This window comes from Leuciscus leuciscus (assembly GCF_965113295.1).
Source record: "Leuciscus leuciscus genome assembly, chromosome: 19".
Lineage (NCBI taxonomy): Eukaryota > Metazoa > Chordata > Actinopteri > Cypriniformes > Leuciscidae > Leuciscus > Leuciscus leuciscus.
The window spans coordinates 1,840,588-1,864,499 of NC_138743.1; the positions used below are offsets into that span (position 1 = coordinate 1,840,588).

The 23,912-nt window shown below is 38.8% G+C and overlaps 2 protein-coding genes across 2 annotated transcripts; one reads left to right on the forward strand and one right to left on the reverse strand.

The window, feature by feature from the left end:
* The first annotated feature begins 271 nt into the window (after window positions 1–271).
* Window positions 272–14,389, forward strand: slc25a29 (solute carrier family 25 member 29). The gene is made up of 4 exons (XM_082147309.1): window positions 272–592; window positions 5,406–5,449; window positions 6,465–6,548; window positions 12,106–14,389. Exons 1-4 carry the CDS (start codon window positions 565–567, stop codon window positions 12,868–12,870), a joined length of 921 nt encoding a protein of 306 aa, XP_082003435.1. The 5' UTR covers window positions 272–564; the 3' UTR covers window positions 12,871–14,389.
* A 965-nt stretch (window positions 14,390–15,354) lies between these two features.
* On the reverse strand, window positions 15,355–22,133 carry myh6 (myosin, heavy chain 6, cardiac muscle, alpha). The gene has a single exon (XM_082147119.1). It carries the CDS (start codon window positions 21,729–21,731, stop codon window positions 15,924–15,926), a length of 5,808 nt encoding a protein of 1,935 aa, XP_082003245.1. The 5' UTR covers window positions 21,732–22,133; the 3' UTR covers window positions 15,355–15,923.
* Window positions 22,134–23,912: the final 1,779 nt, after the last annotated feature.

Genomic DNA, 23,912 nt, shown 5'->3' on the forward strand with positions numbered 1-23,912 from the left:
ACATTTTGTTGAGTAAAAACCGATAAAAAAAATTCAATGAAATGAACCATCCGAACGAACCGACTCCCAAAACGCTAGCGCTACTACGGCGAAGGCGAGATCGTGAATATTAATTAGGCAGCTTCCTATGGCGAAGGATTGGCCACTGAATATTAAAAACATAGCGATGACGTGCTTGTTAACCATCCAATAGAAACGACTTGACTTGTGAACGTTAACAACATGCCTTCGCCCTAGTAAAGCATCCGGAACACCGAGAGAAACAGGAATCCTTTTTTAAATCCGCGGGTCGCGATTGGGCGCGCGCTCACACACCTCCTGCATCCATCAGAAGCCCGGACACAAATAGACAGTGAACCCAGCAGGCTGTGGTAAAGCTAGCAGGTGAAATTTTCCACTACGACCTGATTAGTGACTTCGAGTTTGCGCAGAGCTCGTGCACGACAGCGAGTTTCTGCTACTCTTCTGCCACGACTCTCACAGGACAGGCCTGAGCACAGCTTACTCCTGCCCAATATCTCTGAGCTCGTCTAAAGGGAAGGTTTCTGTCAGCTTGAAGCAGTGATGGACTTCCTTGCTGGCTGTTTAGGAGGTAAGATGCATCACTACTAGTACAGTATACAGTAGAGTACAGTACATTCACGTCATGTCTGCTGTGTGAATCAGTAGATTAAGACTCGGTTAAGCTCGTTATTAACACGTCCTGGTCCTGGAGCTGGTGCTGTGCGGGAGGGTTTGTGGCCGGCACATCGATGCATCACATTAGATACACTTGTAGATCCGGTCATTCATAGTGTTTAAGTGCAGTAATTAATCACGCACGTGCATAAAGTTTATTTTGAACTTCAGGAATGTAATTTGCACAGATCGATATCTTCACACAAGCTGAATTATTTGTAGTGGAACATGAAGCCACGTCAAGCAGGACACGTGATGGAGTTGCGTTTTTGTTTATTGTATTTCTGAAATGCCTAGTATTAAGATCTATGTAATGTGCTAAAGAGATAATATAATTGAAGAATTAATATTCTGTAATTTCTATCTATCATCTATCGTCTATTACTTTAGTTTTATTAATGTTTCTTTAGGTATATATATATATATATATATATATATATATATATATATATATATATATATATATATATATATTATTGTTGTTAAGTATTGAGCGATACTTTATGTTGAAGTACCGGTAGTTGATGTCACGTGATGGATTCTGCTTTGCTTCATCCGAAGGAGTGGAATGTTACATTGTGACTGATTTATTGTTACTGATTGATTGTGACGGTCTAAATTTGGTTACAATGTCACCGTTCTCCTGCGAGCTGGAAAGATTCTATAGGCTGTTTACATTTAAATCTATTATAAGATGATGTCACGTGTAATGTAATGTAGAGTATATATAGCTGAACGAACATACATACACAAATTCAAGGAATGTGTTTCATTTGCTCAAGATTTGGTCTTTTATTATTTATTGAACATTCATTATAAATGTATCATAAGGCGTTTAACTGGAAAGATTCCTGTGATCAGACACATCTGAACATTGGGTGAGGAGTGTGTGTCCTAGTCTGACACTTTCAGACACATTCAGATTCGCACTGACTGATTGTCTGAATATGGCATTGTCAAAGTCAAAGCTTATGATTGATTTTTTTTAAATGAATATGTAACCTACAAGCCTCCTTGAAGTCCTTCTATTCTCTTGTGCGAATAGCAGACATGCTTGAAGTGCTGTGAAATGTGTTTCCCGGAAGATCCCAGAATAACCCCCTCCCCATGGCCTGTCCATGTCCCGTAAAAACTCCAGGCACACACACACCCCTGCGCGAGCCAATCCAGCGACGGGACGGGGGCTGCGCCTTCATATCGGCTTGTGTTTCATTTTACAGAGGCGAAGATGAAGTGCTTCATAAATGTTGGAACACATTATGGAGGATCAGCCAGCGAGCAACAGCCGTCATCTCACGGTCTATGTTAACTATAGACCCGATACAGTCCAGCTATGAGTAGGTTAACTATAGACCCGATACAGTCCAGCTATGAGTAGGTTAACTATAGACCCAATACAGTCCAGCTATGAGTAGGTTAACTATAGACCCAATACAGTCCAGCTATGAGTAGGTTAACTATAGACCCGATACAGTCCAGCTATGAGTAGGTTAACTATAGACCCGATACAGTCCAGCTATGAGTAGGTTAACTATAGACCCAATACAGTCCAGCTATGAGTAGGTTAACTATAGACCCGATACAGTCCAGCTATGAGTAGGTTAACTATAGACCCGATACAGTCCAGCTATGAGTAGGTTAACTATAGACCCGATACAGTCCAGCTATGAGTAGGTTAACTATAGACCCGATACAGTCCAGCTATGAGTAGGTTAACTATAGACCCAATACAGTCCAGCTATGAGTAGGTTAACTATAGACCCGATACAGTCCAGCTATGAGTAGGTTAACTATAGACACGATATAGTCCGGCTATGAGTAGGTTAACTATAGACTCGATATAGTCCGGCTATGAGTAGGTTAACTATAGACCCGATATAATCCAACTATGAGTAGGTTAACTATAGACTCGATATAGTCCGGCTATGAGTAGGTTAACTATAGACCCGATATAATCCAACTATGAGTAGGTTAACTATAGTCCCGATATAGTCCGGCTATGAGTAGGTTAACTATAGACTTGATATAGTCCGGCTATGAGTAGGTTAACTATAGACCCGATATAGTCCGGCTATGAGTAGGTTAACTATAGACCCGATATAATCCAACTATGAGTAGGTTAACTATAGTCCCGATATAGTCCGGCTATGAGTAGGTTAACTATAGACTTGATATAATCCAACTATGAGTAGGTTAACTATAGACTCGATATAGTCCGGCTATGAGTAGGTTAACTATAGACCCGATATAATCCAACTATGAGTAGGTTAACTATAGTCCCGATATAGTCCGGCTATGAGTAGGTTAACTATAGACTTGATATAGTCCGGCTATGAGTAGGTTAACTATAGACCCGATATAATCCAACTATGAGTAGGTTAACTATAGACCCGATATAGTCCGGCTATGAGTAGGTTAACTATAGACCCGATATAGTCCGGCTATGAGTAGGTTAACTATAGACCCGATATAATCCAACTATGAGTAGGTTAACTATAGACCCGATATAATCCAACTATGAGTAGGTTAACTATAGACCCGATATAATCCAACTATGAGTAGGTTAACTATAGTCCCGATATAGTCCGGCTATGAGTAGGTTAACTATAGACTCGATATAGTCCGGCTATGAGTAGGTTAACTATAGACCCGATATAATCCAACTATGAGTAGGTTAACTATAGACCCGATATAGTCCGGCTATGAGTAGGTTAACTATAGACCCGATATAGTCCAGCTATGAGTAGGTTAACTATAGACCCGATATAGTCCGGCTATGAGTAGGTTAACTATAGACCCGATATAGTCCAGCTATGAGTAGGTTAACTATAGACCCGATATAGTCTGGCTATGAGTAGGTTAACCATAGACCCGATATAATCCAACTATGAGTAGGTTAACTATAGACCCGAATCTAGTCCGGCTATGAGTAGGTTAACTATAGACCCGATATAATCCAACTATGAGTAGGTTAACTATAGACCCGATATAATCCAACTATGAGTAGGTTAACTATAGACCCGATACAGTCCAGCTATGAGTAACACACTTCTAGTCAAAATAACCTTGAACCTTGTTATTTTGGCCGAATGAAGAAATTAAAGATAGACATACAGTAAATATGAGTATTGTACTTGTTTTGGTTTGATTATCATTACCAGTGTTTATACTAAAATACTTTGAGATGGACCGTTCTGGCATTACTGACTCCTGTTTTCACTGATTACTGACTGTTTTCCTATGTTTATAAATGATGTGCAGACCTGCCAACCTGTACACACATATCACTCTAAACTACTCTTAAACCTCTGTGAACGCGCAGCCCTCGAATCAAGCAACAGCGAAAGAAGAAGAGTTCGACCAATCATAGCGCTGGGTTCATTCCCCAAATAGCAAGCAGGAATGATTGACAGACGCGTGAGACCTATCATTAAAAAGAGACTGTAAATCGACAGCAACACAGTACAGTAGTCACGAGTCACGGTAAACCGGTTGGGGTGGACCATGTACTGTTCTGTTGTATTAAGTGGTGGTGTTGTTTTTAATGAAGAAATTAAAGATAGACATACTTGTTTTGGTTTGATTATCATTACCAGTGTTTATACTAAAATACTTCCTTAACAGGAATTCAGCCATAATTTCACTATCACATCACTTTCCAGCCATATTCTTTAACACTTCAGCGCAACATAATGTGCAGGTTAGCAAAGATTTTAATATGTATATATATATATATATGAGAAATCTAATTTAAAAAATATATAATATAATTTTATGTAATTAAAAAAATTATATATTAAAAAGTATATATATATATATATATATATAATATATATATATATATATATATATATATATATATGAGAAATAATTGTATAATTTTATTTATATATATATATATATATATATATATATATATATATATATATATAATATATAAATGCATAAACGCACATAATACAAATAAAATCTATTTAAACAAACAAAGCACGTTTTCCACAGTTTTTTACTCAATTTAATGCTATATTTAATCTTTTTTCATGTGCACCAATATAACAATTGTTTTAATTTTCATAGCAGGAGCAAATATACAGTGAATATGTTCTGTAAATCGCCCAGCGCTGGTGAGTGAGTGTGTACTAGTGAATGCTGTGTGTTGATTGGTCAGGCCTGCCCGACGCCTTTGGTCTTGATCATCAGGTGTGTGTGTCTGTGTGTTCGGTCATGTGACCATCACTGGTCCTCATGACAGGTTCAGAATATATAACTCATATCTAATGGCATGTGGAGAGCTGAGATCGTCTGAGTATCAGGAACCTCGTGCGAGATTTCCAGTCCAACAAGTGTTGTTGAAATCCAACACAGAGACAGCTGTGCTTATGACTGTGATTCTAGATATTAATCACATCCAGAATTAAAGTTTGTGTTTACATAATACGTGTGTAGTGTGTATAATTATTATGATATATTTTATTTTAAGAAATATTTGCATGTATATACTGATATTTATATATAAATAACACATTTTTCTTAAATATATACATGTATATGTGTGTATTTATATATACAAAATAATTATACACACTACACACGTATTACGTAAACACAAACTTTAACTCTGGATGTGATTAATCGTTGTCCAGCGCTAATTGTCTCGTAATACTGTGATATAAATATTCAGTGTTTTGTCATGAATGTTCTAAAGTGGTGTTTGTGTTTGTGTCCAGGAGCCGCTGGAGTTCTCGTCGGACATCCTTTCGACACGGTGAAGGTACGTCATGTCATTGCTGTTTCTGGCTGGTGTTGAACGAAGCGAGGTTGTTGTCTGTCGTGACTCTTCACTCCCATCATATCCGTTTCATGCTGAACCCTGCGACTCAATAATCACTTCTGTCACTAAATAAATCATTTTGTGAAGCACATCATACCAGTTGTGTACAGTTAATACTAGTGCTACTGACTAAAAATAGTGATGCTGCTCACTTACGGATGATATGTTGTGAAATGTGGATTGCCTTGTTTATATGTTGAATAATAATAAATCAAAAATAAATAAATGTTGTGTTAATTATTATTCAACATATTAACAAGTATTATATTAGTATTTTATATTTGTATAAATATTTATAAATTTGTATAAATGAATATTAGTTATAGGCCTAAATATATTTTTTATTTTATTATTATTAAATTTTTTATAATTATTTATATGCATATATATATATATATATATATATATATATATATATATATATATATATATATATACACTAGTGTTACCAACTAAAAATGCTAACTTGCTGTGTGTGTGTGTGTATATATATATATATATATATATATATATATATATATATATATATATATATAAAATATTTTATTATTCAAAATTCAAAATTATAATATATTTTTCAAAATATTTTGGTTCAACTGTTCATTTAATGCATTATATCTAATGCAAATAAATATTGTTTTTTAAATTTTGATTATACAATATATAATATTGTTTTGATGCTTCTTTCTTATTTTTTATTTACTGTCTTTTACTGGTCTTGAATATTCAGGCCCTTCTTGGAAAAAACCTTCACGGCAGAACTGAAGATAATAAGTGAATGATTACATTGTTTCGGTCGTAATGTATAACCTTTTTGTGTATAACCATAAGTGAGTTTGTTGTAGGATTTCTTCTTATAAAGTTTAAAAGTACAGCTCTTCCTCCATCCAGCCGTGGTCTTCATCTGTCGTCAGAGTTAAATCATCAGTACGGTTTGGGTTTGTGTCTCCTGTAGGTCCGACTGCAGGTCCAGAGTGTGGATAAACCTCTTTACCGGGGAACCTTCCACTGTTTCCAGTCCATCATACGGCAAGAGTCTGTGAGTGCACACTTCATATTCTTCTCTTTACATGTGTGTGTTCAACACTGAGCTGAAGAACCACACTGGTGTCTTTCTACCGCCGCTTTACAGCACAGCTTCAGTCAGGCTCATATTTAATGCAGTTTGCATCATTAATCCTGTTACTTTCCTGTTTATTACTGTGAGGCTGCTCTGAAACCATTTTTACTGTATAAAATACTAAATATGTACTAAATGTGACCATAAGGCATATATATTAAGATATTATACACATTTACTTTATGATTTTCTGTAAAGCTGCTTGTGCTTTTCACAATATATATATATATATATATAAATAAATTAAATGTATTATTATATTGCTTACATTTTTAACTAAGCATTTTTAGCTCCATATTACTAACTTTTTCCCCACGTTCACACTGACACCAAAACCCAGATCTGTGTCACGAATGTGAGAAAATCTTCAAATCTAGGCCACATTCAGCTGCGGTGAAGCCTTTGACATTCACCTTTATTTCCACTGCGCTTTCTTCCGTGGTCAGCGGTCTCAAAGCAGCTTCACAGTAATCGACAGGGAAATAACAGAATCAGTGATTCAAACTTCACAAAACTAAATGGAGTAATTAAAATTCTGCTGTATAGCAGCTCTAAAACGACAATAGTGTGATTGTTGAGCTCACCCTGTGTGTACCACACTGCAAACAAATGCTTTTCTTACTCAACATTTGTGTCTTGTTTCCAGTCCAAATATCAAAAAATTCTTCAATCAAGAAGCATTTACTAGAAGAGTAAAATGCCATTAGATATTATGTCTTGTTTTCAAAATGAAGTGAGTTTTTTTCTTAAAACAAGCAAAATGATCTGACAATGGGGTAACAGAAATGATCTTAATTCAAACAGAAACAAGATTATTTCTCTTACCCCACTGTCAGATCATTTTGCTTGTTTTAAGAAAAAAACTCACTTCATTTTGAAAACAAGACATAATATCTTATGGCATTTTACTCATTCCTCTCAGTCCTGGAAAACCCTTGAAAACAGACATATTTATGAAGAAGTACTGCAAAAGTGCTTGAATTATTGAAAGACAATATATGGAAAATGTATTTAAAATTTTATCGATGAAACAATCTTTTCACACAAAATTAACACTGCAGTCCGTCTAATATATGCTTCATTCATTCATCAATACAATTTTGTTAATAAATATCCAAGTATATGATACAGCTTTCATTCTTCAGCTCCATCATATATTCATGGAAATAATCAGTTTAAATAAGGAGAGCGATATCTTTGTCATAGTATCCTTTCAATGATTAAAGTTTCCACCATCATTGAATCTGCTGCACTTTATTTGTACCATTTTGTTTTTATTAGTTTATTTTTAGTTTTAGAATTTAAAAGATAATAAAGAAAGATATTGTTTGCTAAATGAGATCTCTGATTGTAGTCCTTGAAAAAAATAAATAATGAAAACAAGTAGTGCTTAAAGTCCTTGAAAGTCAAGCAATGTTCATTTTCAGTGGCGGATTTAGCAAATCGGGGGCCCAAGGCGAAGGTAGGCTATGGGCCCCTCCCCATCCAATCTTTAAAAGAGAACGAAAAAAAGATGTACCGACTGAATGGTGGATAGGCAGGTAAAGCTAATCTACGGGGAAGTAAAGGTTAGAGAGGAGAAAAAAACGTCCCCTTTAAACCCAGCTACACTTCTTTACTCCTAAACAGAAACATGTTACAATGTTTACATGGTACAATTTCTGGTAAGCTCCGGTTTTTTTTTTTTTTTTTTGCTTGACAAATTTCACCATTTCGATTCAATTCTTGTGATTTGATTCAATATTGACTCATTTGGATAAATATTAGGTAACGTTTCACAAGATATGCGTTACTTTTTCTCAAGAAAAAAAAGCCCTATCAGATGGTATAATTTAAGGTTAAAATAAGTAATATAGTAGCCTACACATATTTAGCCAAATACTCTCTATAGTATATATATATATATATATATATATATATATATATATGTATATATATATATATATATATATATATATATATATATATATATATAATATAATACTCTCTTTTTTTTTTAGCCAATTAAATGGCTTTCCTGAGGTAAATGTTATGTGACGATTGTTCTCCAGCTGTTTTACCTCTTTCCGCGGTTGAAAAACACTTATTGATCGATATTATGAATGAGGATTATACATTTCGGTAAGTTATGTATCGTTATAGGAATCTGTCACGTCACATTAAAACGGCAAAACGGTATTTATTGTTTGAATTTCGTAATAGAATTGACAGAATCTGAGAGCTGAGATTTTTTTCAATATCATGATTCATAAGTAAAATGCTCAGTTTTGTCTGTCGATCTCCGTGTCCTCTTTGCTTCATGATTTTTCTGTGCGTTGGACGTTGTTGTTCCTGATCTGTATCTTACAATAGCCGTAAAAAAGTTTGTCATCTTTGGCAGTTCCCAAATACTTATCAGCGTCTTTTCACTTTTTTTCTTTTATTTGAGCCGCTTGGGTAACTTCGAAACTTTACATTTTCGCGTTTAGACCTATTTTTTTACAGTCTATATGGTTCAGACTCGTCTTGCTCTGTTTGTGTATTTCCCAGTCCTCCTGTTACTGCGTGTTGTTTATCGTTCGCGCCGCGCACCTTTACGGACTTTTTGCTTTCCTCCCGCTTCCTCCTTTTTTCAGCACCACTTGGGTAGCTAGCTTCACTTCATTTTTACTCTGTCAATCACTTCTTTTTCTCCGTCAGTTTTTTGGCACAGCCTTGTCACTTTCGCAGATGCGCAGTAAGTGAGATAATGGAATAGTCCAATGTAGTGAGGCGGGGGGCCCCCTCCTATCTGCGACACTAATGATTTGATGCCATTTTTCGCAAATGGAGTTTTAGAAATATATAATTAAAAAAATAAAATAAATAAGCATTTAATAGGGCATTTTGGGGGCCCCAAGTTAGCTCGGGGCCCAAGGCAATTGCCGACCTTTGCCTAATGGTAAAGTCCGCCCCTGTTCATTTTACAGTCTCTGCCCGAATCCTGTGTCTGAGCAGTTTAGTTGAGTGTGAAGTTCGATTCAGCAGCTCTACAATAGAGTCGCTATTCAGCTGGACTCCATGTTGATTCAGTTCAGTTCAAATAGCGAATCCGCCATGGCGCGAGCGCAACTGGCTTTTAAAGGGAATGTGAGATGAGACTCTGATTGGTTTATTGCACGCTACGCCCTAAACACACCCGTTACTCATTAAGAGAATAGAGACGAAACACACTCGTTACTCATTAAGAGAATAGAGTCGAAACACACCCGTTACTCATTAAGAGAATAGAGACGAAACACACCCGTTACTCATTAAGAGAATAGAGACAAAACGCACGCACCCGTTACTCATTAAGAGAATAGAGGACGAAACGCAAGCACCCGTTACTCATTAAGAGAATAGAGACGAAACACACCCGTTACTCATTAAGAGAATAGAGACGAAACGCACGCACCCGTTACTCATTAAGAGAATAGAGGACGAAACGCACGCACCCGTTACTCATTAAGAGAATAGAGGACGAAACGCACGCACCCGTTACTCATTAAGAGAATAGAGACGAAACGCACGCACCCGTTACTCATTAAGAGAATAGAGACGAAACGCACGCACCCGTTACTCATTAAGAGAATAGAGACGAAACGCACGCACCCGTTACTCATTAAGAGAATAGAGACGAAACGCACCCGTTACTCATTAAGAGAATAGAGACGAAACGCACCCGTTACTCATTAAGAGAATAGAGACGAAACGCACCCGTTACTCATTAAGAGAATAGAGGACAAAACGCACCCGTTACTCATTAAGAGAATAGAGACGAAACGCACCCGTTACTCATTAAGAGAATAGAGACGAAACGCACGCACCGTTACTCATTAAGAGAATAGAGACGAAACGCACGCACCCGTTACTCATTAAGAGAATAGAGACGAAACGCACCCGTTACTCATTAAGAGAATAGAGACGAAACGCACCCGTTACTCATTAAGAGAATAGAGACGAAACGCACGCACCCGTTACTCATTAAGAGAATAGAGACGAAGAGACGAAACACACCCGTTACTCATTACGAGAATAGAGACGAAACACACCCGTTACTCATTAAGAGAATAGAGACTAAACGCACCCGTTACTCATTAAGAGAATAGAGGACAAAACGCACCCGTTACTCATTAAGAGAATAGAGACGAAACGCACCCGTTACTCATTAAGAGAATAGAGACGAAACGCACCCGTTACTCATTAAGAGAATAGAGGACGAAACGCACCCGTTACTCATTAAGAGAATAGAGACGAAACGCACCCGTTACTCATTAAGAGAATAGAGACGAAACGCACGCACCGTTACTCATTAAGAGAATAGAGACGAAACGCACGCACCCGTTACTCATTAAGAGAATAGAGACGAAACGCACGCACCCGTTACTCATTAAGAGAATAGAGACGAAACGCACCCGTTACTCATTAAGAGAATAGAGACGAAACGCACCCGTTACTCATTAAGAGAATAGAGACGAAACGCACGCACCCGTTACTCATTAAGAGAATAGAGACGAAGAGACGAAACACACCCGTTACTCATTAAGAGAATAGAGACGAAACACACCCGTTACTCATTAAGAGAATAGAGACGAAGAGACGAAACACACCCGTTACTCATTAAGAGAATAGAGACGAAACACACCCGTTACTCATTAAGAGAATAGAGACGAAACACACCCGTTACTCATTAAGAGAATAGAGGACGAAACGCACCCGTTACTCATTAAGAGAATAGAGACGAAACGCACCCGTTACTCATTAAGAGAATAGAGACGAAACACACCCGTTACTCATTAAGAGAATAGAGACGAAACACACCCGTTACTCATTAAGAGTATAGAGACGAAACTCACCCGTTACTCATTAAGAGAATAGAGGACGAAACGCACCCGTTACTCATTAAGAGAATAGAGACGAAACGCACGCACCCGTTACTCATTAAGAGAATAGAGACGAAACGCACGCACCCGTTACTCATTAAGAGAATAGAGACGAAACTCACCCGTTACTCATTAAGAGAATAGAGGACGAAACACACCCGTTACTCATTAAGAGAATAGAGACGAAACACACCCGTTACTCATTAAGAGAATAGAGACGAAACACACCCGTTACTCATTAAGAAAATATGGACGCTCCTTTTAGATCATGCGCCGGGAGCACCGACCATTTTTCCCGTCGTTAAACTAGCAAAAGTAGCAAGAGTGCACTGGCGCCCTGCGCTTTAGACCATGCGTGTTAGCGGCTGCTAAGTTAATAACTAATGATCTTCGCAATGGAAGTGAATCAATCAAAACTAACTTTAGCTGGACAATAACTTTATTCTAGAGCTGCTGTAAAGCCTAAACAATCTCTGTTACTGTAATCTCATATTATCACTGTAAAGCTGCTTTGAAACAATCTATATTGTTAAAGCGCTGTATAAATGAAGGTCACTTCAGTTCAATCTAATTATACTCCACCTTTTCCGCAGATGTCTGGCCTTTATAAAGGCATTGGTTCGCCCATGATGGGTCTGACCTTCATCAACGCCATCGTCTTCGGCGTGCAGGGCAACGCCATGCGCCGGCTGGGCGAAGATACGCCCTTGAACCAGTTCCTCGCCGGAGCGGCGGCCGGCACCATCCAGTGCGTGATCTGCTGCCCGATGGAGCTGGCCAAAACCCGAATGCAGATGCAAGGAACGGGCGAGAAGAAGTCATCCTCACGGAAAGTGTATAAAAACTCTTTGGATTGCTTGGCTCGCATCTACCAGCGCGAGGGAATACGTGGCGTCAACAGAGGAATGGTCACAACGCTAATCCGGGAGACGCCAGGATTCGGCGTTTACTTCCTAGCATACGATCTCCTGACGCGCTCGCTTGGTTGCGAACCGGAGGATCCGTATATGATTCCCAAACTCCTGTTCGCTGGCGGGATGTCGGGAATCGCATCTTGGCTTTCCACGTATCCCGTTGATGTGATTAAATCCCGACTCCAGGCGGACGGAGTCGGTGGGAAGTACCAGTACAGCAGCATTATGGACTGCACGAGGAAGAGCATCCAGCGTGAAGGTTGGCGAGTTTTTACTCGTGGACTTACTTCCACTCTCCTCCGGGCTTTTCCGGTCAATGCAGCGACGTTCGCCACGGTCACCCTCTTCCTTTTGTACGTACGCTCGGACGAAGCTCCTAAAGATTGCGAAACGGCTCCTCTTCACGCGCCGATTCAAACGCAAACGCAACCGTCCAGTCTGTGAGTAACGCTCTTGAGTAACGTCTGTGAGTAACTCATCTTTGACTTAGTTTTGAAGGATAGCACTTCTTGAATCATGGCTGTTACTAATCAAACAGTTTGCTGTGCGTTGAGCACGTCTGTCCACGTAAATGCAATCGCACAACCCTGTACAATAACTTGAGATCTGCATTTGTAAATATATTTTTTTATATATTTAATAATCGTTCCCTGTTTCTGCCTTACGAGAGCCGCTGAAAGTAAGAATCCGACGTCTGAAAGTAAGAATTGGCGTCTTGATATAATCAACAGCTGTTACTGTTGTTGGCACCTTTGGTTGTTACTGGGCAGAACTACAAAAACTTGCTTTGAATTTGGTATTTTTTGATGCGTTGAAGAGAAACGAGTGTCTAAACAAATTCCTCTTCGTTAACTTTAGTCTGGTCGGACCGCATTATTAAATCCATGTGAATGAATGCAAGACTGTAATGTAATAGTGTAATAGGCCATTTTGTTTTTTTTGGTTGACTTTCATCTCATTGTACTCTCAACCCCACCTAAGACATTGACAAATGTGATTCTGGCTCTGGAGAATTTAGTCTTTGTTATTAAGATGTTTCTATTCTCCTTTTAGTTGAAGCTGCTGGTGAAATTGCCTGAAAGGTTGCGATATCTTGGCCCAGTGTTAAACTGATCTCATCTTGTGCAATGGATATGGTAGACAGACACCTAATTATGTTTGCTAATATTTCCCAAAAGTTTCTGTTGTCTACTTGAATTGTATGGGCTTAAATGAAACCTAATTTGGTTTAAAAGAAAGAGAAAGAACTACAATAATTCTGTCCACCTCAATGCAAGTACTTTCCTTGTCCATGTGTCTCATGCCCATAGTTTGTGATGTATGATCTTCAAAATGAATGCAATATTTGCATGTTTTCTGTAACTTATTAAATTGCTGGGATATCTGGCCCTGTGTAACTATCTATACTGCTAATAGAATGAAAAACGAACTGTTGTGTTTAAGTCACGTCTTTTGATTGATGGATATATATATAAATAATATACCGAGTCTTGAATTTTCTCTGCATATTGAAAGATGTGTAAATACCATTGATCATGTCAGACTAAAACATGCGATTGGAAAAGAAGCGTATAGAACGGATAGAAGAGGCTTGCAAAGGCTTTTAAAGAAATGCTGCTCTTTTTGTAACGGTTATGGATTGTACTAAATGTAAATATGTAGTATTTGATAAAAAAGGGAAGTTTAGAGAGATGCTTTGAAAACAAAATATGTGTGATATCTTCTGTGAGAAATGTAAATAACGTGTATTTTACTGAGTTGCAGAAGTGTTGACTTTTAATTTGAATAGTTTTAGATTTTTCTTTTTCAGGTTTGTCGTTCGTTACTGCTGAAGAGATGGTCAAATGTTTGTCCTATTTTTGTATGAAATGCTGCTCTCATTTGAAATGTGGTTGGCCTGAAACAATTTTTAAATTGCTTTTGGTCAGCTAAAATAAAATGTGAAAATAAATGGGATAACTGATGTGTCTTGTCTCTTTTTTTTTTTTTTTTTTTTTTTCATATGTAATTTGGTGCTTTTATTATGTTTAACTTTTATTTTGGTTTTAACTTGTAAATGCATTTCAAATTCTGAGCAAAAATTGTAATCTTGAAGTGTTGGTTTTATGTTATTGTTCAATCACATTTGGGTCGAAGACGAAAAGGTTTTTTTCAAGAATAAAAATGTCTTCATGCCTTAAAATATCTTGAATGTAACTCGACACCCTTGCCTCATTTAGTATATGCGGTTCTATGAATATGCAAATGAGCCCCACCTCCACTCACTCACTCAGCTCAGAGATCCACTGGTTGACGATCACACGTTGATCTGATTGGTTACAAGGTAGTTTGTGACGTCAGAAACACCAGCGATTTCAAAGCGTGTTTTTGAGACTGTCTTTGGTTCACTGCAGTTTTAAGGAGGAAATACTCAGCAATGCTGTCGACTTATGAATTTACACATGCTTTGTCTTAAAGCACATTAAACACAACACATAGACACATAAACAACATTAAAAACTGGATATGATCACATATTCTTTTATATATTTTAATAAGTACAGGTCAGAATAAGTATATATTCTGTATATTTTAGAGAGAGAATATTGTGATTGTTCCCATAATTGCAATGTTTTTAGTATTAGTCTGTATCATTAAATTCGTTTTAATAATATTCCTGAGTAAATGATGGCAGAAGGAGATTTAAAAAATATATAATAAGCATTTTATTTGACTGTTCTGCCATGCTTGCTTAGCTTTTCACTTTGTTTCTGACTTCCTCAGCCACAAAAATTACTCCTTGTTGCTATATTTATGAATACTTTCTGTTTGCCAACATAAATTACATTATCAGGATGGGTTTTTTGGGTGGAGAATCCCCTCTATGGCCTCTCTGTTTGTGGGCATCTAAAACAAAATCAATAAGATAAATAAAACAATACAAAAATGCATTGAAATAGTAATATTTATTAAGTTTTACACATAATTGTCAGTGCTAACCCAAACAGTTACACTCCAATATTTGTTTTCTTGGCATTTTCAATTGTGGAATCCACATGTCCAATATTTGTTTTCTTGGCATTTTCAATTGTGGGATCCACACGTCCCAGATGTGGGCCGGATCTGGGCCGTGTGGATTCCACAATTGAAAATGCCAAGAAAACAAATATTGGTATTTTATGTTTATTTAAAGATGTAATGGTAAAATCAAAGTCCAGACCATTACGCTGAATGACAGTTTTACACTTTGGAAAATTTTCTCATGAAAGTTATTTGAAACATGAAAGTAGACACTTGCATTTAATAAGGTTTTCTTTTTTTGTATATAAAATCACTTTAGTAAATTTAATTTGATGCGGACACCAAAATGGGTGACAATTTATGGTTTGACTAATGTTTAAAGCTTTAGAGGTTTCCAGGCACAATTGTAAAATAAGGTGTATTTGTAGATGTGCTAATCTTAAAACTAGTGAACAAACAAATCTAGGGGTGATTGCACAGCTATTCAAGACTGAACATTACTCATCCAGGGATTTCTTTCCAGGTACTCCGTCTCTTGTTTTAGCACGCAGTTTGTTTACTTGAGATTCGGCGATGTCTGCACGCTCTTCTGCCTCTTCTAGCTCGTGCTGCAGTTTTCGTAATTTAGCCAAGTTGGCATTTGCCTGTTCCTCGGCTTCCTCAGCAGAGCGTTTGTAGGATTTTACTTTCAGTTGTAGCTTGTCCACCAAGTCCTGCAGCCTTGCCAAGTTTTTGCGATCCTCGTCTGTCTGATAAGTCAGCTCCTTAATGCGTCGATCGTACTTTCTCACACCTTTAATGGCCTCAGAGCCTCGCTTTTGCTCTGCGTCCAACTCATTCTCAAGGTCACGGATACGTGCCTCCATTTTCTGTAGCTGCTTCTTCCCTCCTTTCATTGCGACTTGCTCAGCTTCATCAAGACGGTGCTGTAGGTCCTTAATGGTCTGTTCCATGTTCTTTTTCATCCTTTCAAGGTGTGCACTAGTGTCTTGTTCTTTCTTCAACTCCTCAGCCATCATAGCGGCATCAGTGATGGCTTTTTTCGCCTTTTCATCTGCATTGCGGTTCTCTTGCACCAGCTCCTCCATTTCATTTTGCAGCTGAAGCAGATCTGATTCTTGCTTCTTCTTTTGGTTGATGAGGCTAGTGTTTTGTGAGTGCAAGAGTTGCATCCTCTCAGTTGCTTCAGTAAGTTCTTGCTCTGCTAGTTTGCGAACCCTCTCTGTCTGTTCCAGCACAGCTCTCAGTTCTTCTAGTTCTGCTTGAATCAGGTTGTTCCTCCGCTCCAACAGGGCAATGTTTTCTTTGAGATCATCATTACTGTGAAGTGTGTCGTCCATCTGGAGTTGAGTGTCTTTTAGGCAAGATTGGATCATCTTCAGCTGCTTCTGGGCATCCGATGCCTGTCTGTTGGCCTGGCTTAATTGTATTTCCATTTCATTAAGGTCTCCCTCCATCTTCTTTTTTACTCTCAAGGCTTCATTACGGCTTCTCGTCTCTGCCTCAAGAGAAGCCTGCAAGGACTCAACCATGCGTTGGTAGTTTCTTTTAGCTTGTTCCATTTCCTCATCCTTCTCAGCCATCTTACGCTCAAGATCTGCCTTCAACTGGTTGAACTCCAGCTGAGCTCGTAGGATCTTACCCTCTTCGTGCTCAACTGAAGCATCAGCTTCTTCTAGTGCGGACTGCAACTCGGCTTTCTCCTGTTCCAACTGTTTCCTCAGTTTTTCTAACTCATGAACACTCTTTCGTCCTTCCCCCACTTGATCCGTCAAGTCAGAGATTTCCTCCTGTAGATTCTTGTTTTCCCTCTTGATGGTCTCAAGATGATCTAGAGTTTCTTCATAGGAATTCTTTAGCTTAAAGAGCTCGGTACTCAAGCTGCGAGCTTCCTTTTGTGCTCCCTCGAGCTCACATTGTGACTCTTCATACTTTTGTTTACACTCTGCAATGACTTTGTCGAATGATCTCTGTTTTTTGTCCAGGGCGGCAGACGCTGCATTTGACCGTTCGAGGTCTAGCATCAGATCTTCAATCTCATTTTGTAGCCTATGTTTTGTTTTCTCAAGAGAAGAACACTTTGCATTCACTGCTTCCACTGCGTCCTCTGCTTCTTGCAATTTTTGAACAAGTTTCTTTTTGGCTTCCTCCAGTTCCTCAGTCTTCTGAATTCCGTCCGTCTCATACCTCGCCCTCCATGTCGCCACCTCTGTATTGGCCTTTGATAAGGCTCGTTGGAGCTCAGCTTTTGCTTCTTGTTCCTCTTCAAATTGCTCTCTTAGTAAGTCACAATCATGACGGGCTGACTGTACAGCGTGAGCAAGAGCATTTTTTGCTTTCACCTCTTCCTCAAGTTGCCTCCTCAGATCTTCAAGTTGCTGTGTGTAGGAAGTCTTTCCTCTAGTGAGTTGGGAAATCAGACATTCCTTCTCCTCCATTTGCCGTCCAAGTTCCCCATTTTCAGTCAGCAGCTTGGCTTTCTGGGTAGACAAATCATTAAGAGCTCTCTGGGCTTCTTCAGATTTCGACCTATGCTCATTCATCTGATCTTCCAGTGAACGGCACATCTTTTCAAGATTTACCTTGGCCTTTACAACGCTCTCCATGTTTGAGGAAAGGTCATCCAATTCCAGCTTCAATTCAACTTTGTCTTTCTCTAACTTTTGTTTTACCCTTTGCAAATTGTCAATCTGTTCCCCTAGTTCAGCAACACTGTCTGCATGCTTCTTCCGAAGAGTGGCGGTAGTGGTCTCATGCTGAAGGGTGGATTCCTCGAGGTCCCGCCGTAACCTCTGAAACTCAGCCTCCCTTTTTTTACTGAGTTCTACCTGAACCGATGTTGCCCCACCTGCCTCCTCCAGGCGCTCACTGATGTCTTCCAGTTCTCGGGAAATATCAGATCGCTGTTTCTCCACCTTTGCACGAGCCGCTCGTTCCGCATCCAACTCCTCCTCTAGTTCTTCGATTCGAGCTTGATTTTCTTTTAATTTTTTTTGCAACTGCACTGAAGCCGTTTGCTCATCTTCAATCTTTCCATTCAGCTGATTCATTTCAAAGTCTTTCTTTTTAAGTTTTTCCTCTAGCTGCTGTTTGTCATTCTCCAAATCCATAACATTCTCCTGAGTCAGTTTTACATCTCCTTCCAATTTTCTCTTGCTGCGCTCCAAGTCCATCCTAACTTTTTTTTCCTGTTCCAGTGAGCCCTCAAGGTCATCCACCTGTTGTTCAAGCTTAGCTTTAGCTTTTGTCAATGCATTGACTTTGTCCTCTTCACTTTGAAGGTCATCCAGTGTTTGCTGGTGAGCCTCTTGTAGAGCTTTTTTCTCTTTGGTGAGTTTCATTATGTTTTCATCAAGGGATGCCATTTCCTCAGTCAGATTCTTTACTTTGTTCTCAGTGGCATGTTTTTCCTTTTCCACCTTGGCCAGTGTCAGCTCCAGGTCATCTATATCTCTCTTGAGCTCTGAACATTCATCCTCCAACTTGCGTTTCTTAGCTGTGAGGTCTGCATTTATCTCTTCCTCGTCCTCTATACGTTCTGACAGCTCTTTGACTTTGGCTTCTAGCTGGATCTTGCTTTTTATGAGCTGTTCACATCGTTCCTCAGCGTCAGTTAGGGTGTCTTGCTCAGATTGCAGCTGAAGGAACACGTCATTCTTCTCTTGAAGCAGACTGACCATTTTCTCTTCTAACTCTTTCCTCCTGGCCTCAGATTTCTCCAAAGCTTCCTTTAACTTATTGAATTCGTCTTTCATGTTTGCCATCTCCTTTTCAGACTCAGCACTCTTCAGCAAGGGTTTTATCTTAAAGAATAATTTCATCCACGGCCAGTTTTTCACACCTAGGAAGGAACGAAGGTTCCACTGAATGACCATGAGGGCATCTCTGCGCTCCACCAGTTTCTGGTACTCGACTCTCATCAGTAATCCACGAGTGTAAGCTTGGATCCCAGTGAGGATACGAGCAAGTTGGTCATCTCGCATCTCCTCTAACGTACCGAGCAGGCCAGCTTTAAAAAAGACTTTTGTGTGGCCAAATTTGTATTGCGTGTGGTCAATGTCTAGTGACCCCAATAGCTTCTCGGCACTCTTCTTGTTCTCAAGGAACTGGCCTTCTGGGATGGCAGATGCATTTAGGATTCTGTACCTCTGTTTGAAATCCCCATAGAGGATTCTGTTTGGGAATCCTTTTCTGCAAATCCTAATACCCTCTAGTACACCATTGCAGCGAAGCTGGTGCATGACCAGGCAGTTGTCCATGATTCCAGGAATCTTGCTCTCATTTGGAATCAAACAGCGAACAAAGTGTGGGTGTGTGGTTTTCAGATTGGTCATTAATTTGTTGAGGTTTTCTCTGTGCAGGGCAGACACTGTCTGAAAAGATGACCCCTTCTTCTTGGCCCCTTTCCCACCTGACTTTTCAGATGCATCTCCTGCATAACTTGAGAATAGAAGACTCAACAACTTCAAAGAAGACTTCTGATAGAGCCCAACTACTGTTTCATTCAGTGGGTCTCTGTTTTTCACCAGCCAGCCGGAAATATTATAGTCAACAGTACCTGCATAATGGGCTAAGGCAAAGTGTGCCTCTGCCTTTCCCTTCACAACTCGTGGCTTCTGGAAAATGTTTGTCTTGCCCAGGTGGTTGTCATACAGCTTTGCCTTGAAAGTCTGATCGCTGGCCTTTGGAAACATGCACTCTTCCTCCAGAATAGACATGATCCCCAGGGGTTTCTCAATCAATTCGATGCAGGCTTGCAGATCCATCCCGAAGTCAATAAACTCCCAATCAATTCCCTCTTTTTTATATTCCTCTTGTTCCAAGACGAACATGTGGTGATTGAAAAACTGTTGCAGCTTTTCGTTTGTAAAATTGATGCAGAGTTGTTCAAATGTGTTGAAATCAAAGATCTCAAAGCCTGCTATGTCTAGCACACCAATGAAATGCTGGCGATGTTGCTTGGTGTCAAGGGAATGGTTAATTCTTACCACCATCCAGTTGAACATTTTCTCATACACTGACTTTGCCAGTGCACCAATAGAGTAATACACTTGGTCCACGCTCTGTCCTTTTGTAACATACTCATTGCCCACCTTGACCCTTGGATGGCAGAGTCCTTTGAGAAGGTCAGCAGAGTTCAGCCCCATTAGATAAGCTGCCTTATCTGCATTTTCAGTGCCGTCCGGCTCGGCCTGCTCTTCACGCTGTTTCTGCTTGAATTTCATATTGCCATAGTGCATGATAGCACCTGTCAGCTTGTAGACTCCCATCTTTTCTTCAGATGTGAAGCCAAGTACATCAAATGCCTGGTCAGTAGCAATCAGCTCCTCATTGTCATTGATGGATGCGACGGTTACTTCTCCTTGGGAGATGTAAGAGTAGTCATATGGATTATTAGTTATCAACAGCATGTCCAGCAATTCAGGCTTTTCGTTGGACAGTATTTGGAAGAAAATATGGTAGTTCCTCTCAGACTTCAGCTGAAAGGTCACCCGAGACTTCTCCAGCAGGTATGTTTCAATATCAGCTGAAGCGAGTTTACCGCTCGTCCCAAAATGAATGCGGATGAATTTCCCAAAGCGAGATGAGTTGTCATTTCTGAGTGTTTTAGCATTGCCAAAAGCCTCCAGTGCAGGATTAGCCTGAATAATCTGATCTTCCAGGGTTCCCTTGCCAGAGTCTTTCTTTCCAGTCGCTCCACCAGCGGCAGCAATGCTTGCAAAATACTGGATGACCCTCTTGGTGTTGACGGTCTTCCCAGCACCGGATTCTCCAGTGATGAGTACAGATTGGTTCTCCCGATCGGTTAACATGTATTGATAAGCATTATCCGAGATAGAAAAGATGTGAGGTGGGGCCTCTGTTCTTTTCTTACCTCTGTAGGCAGAGACTACTTCCGAGTCGTACACAGGTAACAACTTGTAAGGGTTGACCGTGACACAGAACAGCCCTGAGTAGGTGTAGATCATCCAGGCTGCGTAACGCTCTTTGAGGTTAAACAGCACTGCAGGCTCGTGAAGGAAAGTGAGCATCGCCATGTCTTCGATTTTATCGAATTTAGGCGGGTTCTGGGGATGGACGTCGCCATCCTTGACGGTCACTGTTCTCCCATCCTCAGTGTTAACAGTAGCCTTCCCTCCTTCCTTGCTGACAATTTTCCCCTTCATAAACTCCACCTTTTCATCCACAACAAAGCATTCAGTCTTGATGTCAAAGGCTCTTGTCTGAGCTTCGAGACGCTCTTTATCTGACTTCCTCAGGAAGGGAGCAGCCTTTCCGAACTGTGCCATCAAAGCATCACCCATAGTGTCTGCTTGATATCTCCAGGTACAGTGAGAGTTGATGAACGCTCCTCGGCTGAGGAAACTTTAGAGTCACAAACCACTAGTGCTTGGTTTTTATAGAGGGTAACAGAGATCCAAATAAGGATGTGAAAGGAGAAGGACACAGGGACAGGGATTATCAAGAGTTAAAAGAAGTGTGGGGTCAGCAACACAACCTTTAGTTGTTGATATCCTTATATAGAAAACTAACACCATCTTGGTGGTTTCCATCCTTTAAATATATCAGACATACCTCTAACATTAGGTATGATCCTCAAATTGTACTTGTAATTAATGTGGTTACTTTTTTGATGTTTCTATTTAACAAAATAGCATTGTTATGTGATTTTTTATAGATATATTTTTTTAACGCAGAGGGGTCCAAGAGGTTGTTTTTTTTTTGTCAAATTCTCATACCATTTGTAATGAAAATATGCAAAATAGAAATATTTTATGTTATTTTCTGGTCTCAGATTTTTGGACCCCATTGTGTTTTCGTTCATACAAGATTTGTTTTTCTTTAAAAGAATGTAAAACTAGTATTCAGAAAGGTTGCATTACATTTATCAAATGTAACAGTTAAGACATTTAAAATTCCATTCTTCAAAGAATCCTGGAAAATAAAATGTATCACAAATTCCACACACACACAAAAAATAATAAAAAAAATACATTTTTCTAAATTGATCAAATATTACTTGAGCAGCAAATCATCATATTAGAATGATTTCTGAAGGATCATGTGACACTGAAGACTGGAGTAATGATGCTGAAAATCCAGCTTTGATCACAGGAAATAAATTACATTGTACTATATAATCACACAGAAAACAGCTATTTTAAATTGTAATAATATTTCACAATTTTTAATGTATTTTTCATTAAATAAATGCAGCCTTAGTGAGAAGTGACTTCCTTCAAAAACATAAAATATTACCCCACACCCCCCACACACACTGCCATAATTATATAAGAAAATATTGTGTATGCAATGCTAAACAAAAAAACAGATCATGTAATGTTAAAGTAAGACAAAGCTGTTGTGCTTTAATGGGAGTTGAAAGTCGGGAATCTGTTTGGCTTTTATCTTTGTTTGACTACATAGCAGGGACTTTATCAAAGGTCCTCTGATAGATGCTGCAGACACCTCGGCATGAAGGACGTCTCGGCTCATCTCCACTCAAAAACACCCTTGAAATAGAACGCAAGAATGAAAAGAAGTCCGTTCCTCTTCTATTATCTGCTTTCACTGAGCCTCACTTATGAAACAAGAAACAGAACAGTGCAACTCATCTGTAACTTAAATTCCTCCATTCAATTCAATTCTAAAACTGTTTTATGAATGATGTACACACTTATTTCATGAATGAAGGCCAGTGCTCCTAATAAAATGGTGTAAGCAAACATTTTACAGATTTAACTATTCAGCATTCACTGAAAATAATAACTTGTAGGATTTTCTTGATAAAATCCTTGTAACAATTTGCACATTATATGTTAATTTTACTCTGTACAACTTACCTGTTATTATCAATTAAAATCTGCTTACAATTGAACCTAACATTCATTTGACATTTAATTGAAGTAGTTAAGTAAATATTACTTAATTCTATATGTGAAATTAAGTATAATTAAGTAACATCTACTTAACTAAGTTAAGTAAATTTAACAAAATTAACTTTTTACTTACACAATACAACACCGGATTAAACCACACTTTTAAAGTGTATGCTTTACTTAGAAACATGTAAGTTAATAACACAATAGATAAAATGTCAAGTTACTAAACCTAACAACAAAAGCAATGATAAAACTGTGTAAATACAGCTGGAAAACAGTGAAAAATCAACCTTATTAATTATTCATGCCCCAGTGCATGATGGGAACACCAGTATTAGAAAAGTTGAGTAGGTTTTACTTAATTTTTATATCGTTGAGATTTACGCTTTAATTTCTACAAGCTTGAATTGAGTACTAATAAATGAATTACTTTGTTTTGTTTTTTATTCTTGCCTGAACTACCGTTTTCATGTTTACGTCTCCGCAGAATTTGTTTTAGCAGTGTTTTTGCTTTGCGTGACAAACAGGTTTTGTAAAGCATGTGCATTTACAGATACGTCCTCTCATGAAGCCCCAGTAGCGAGCTTGAAGAACTGAAGTGCT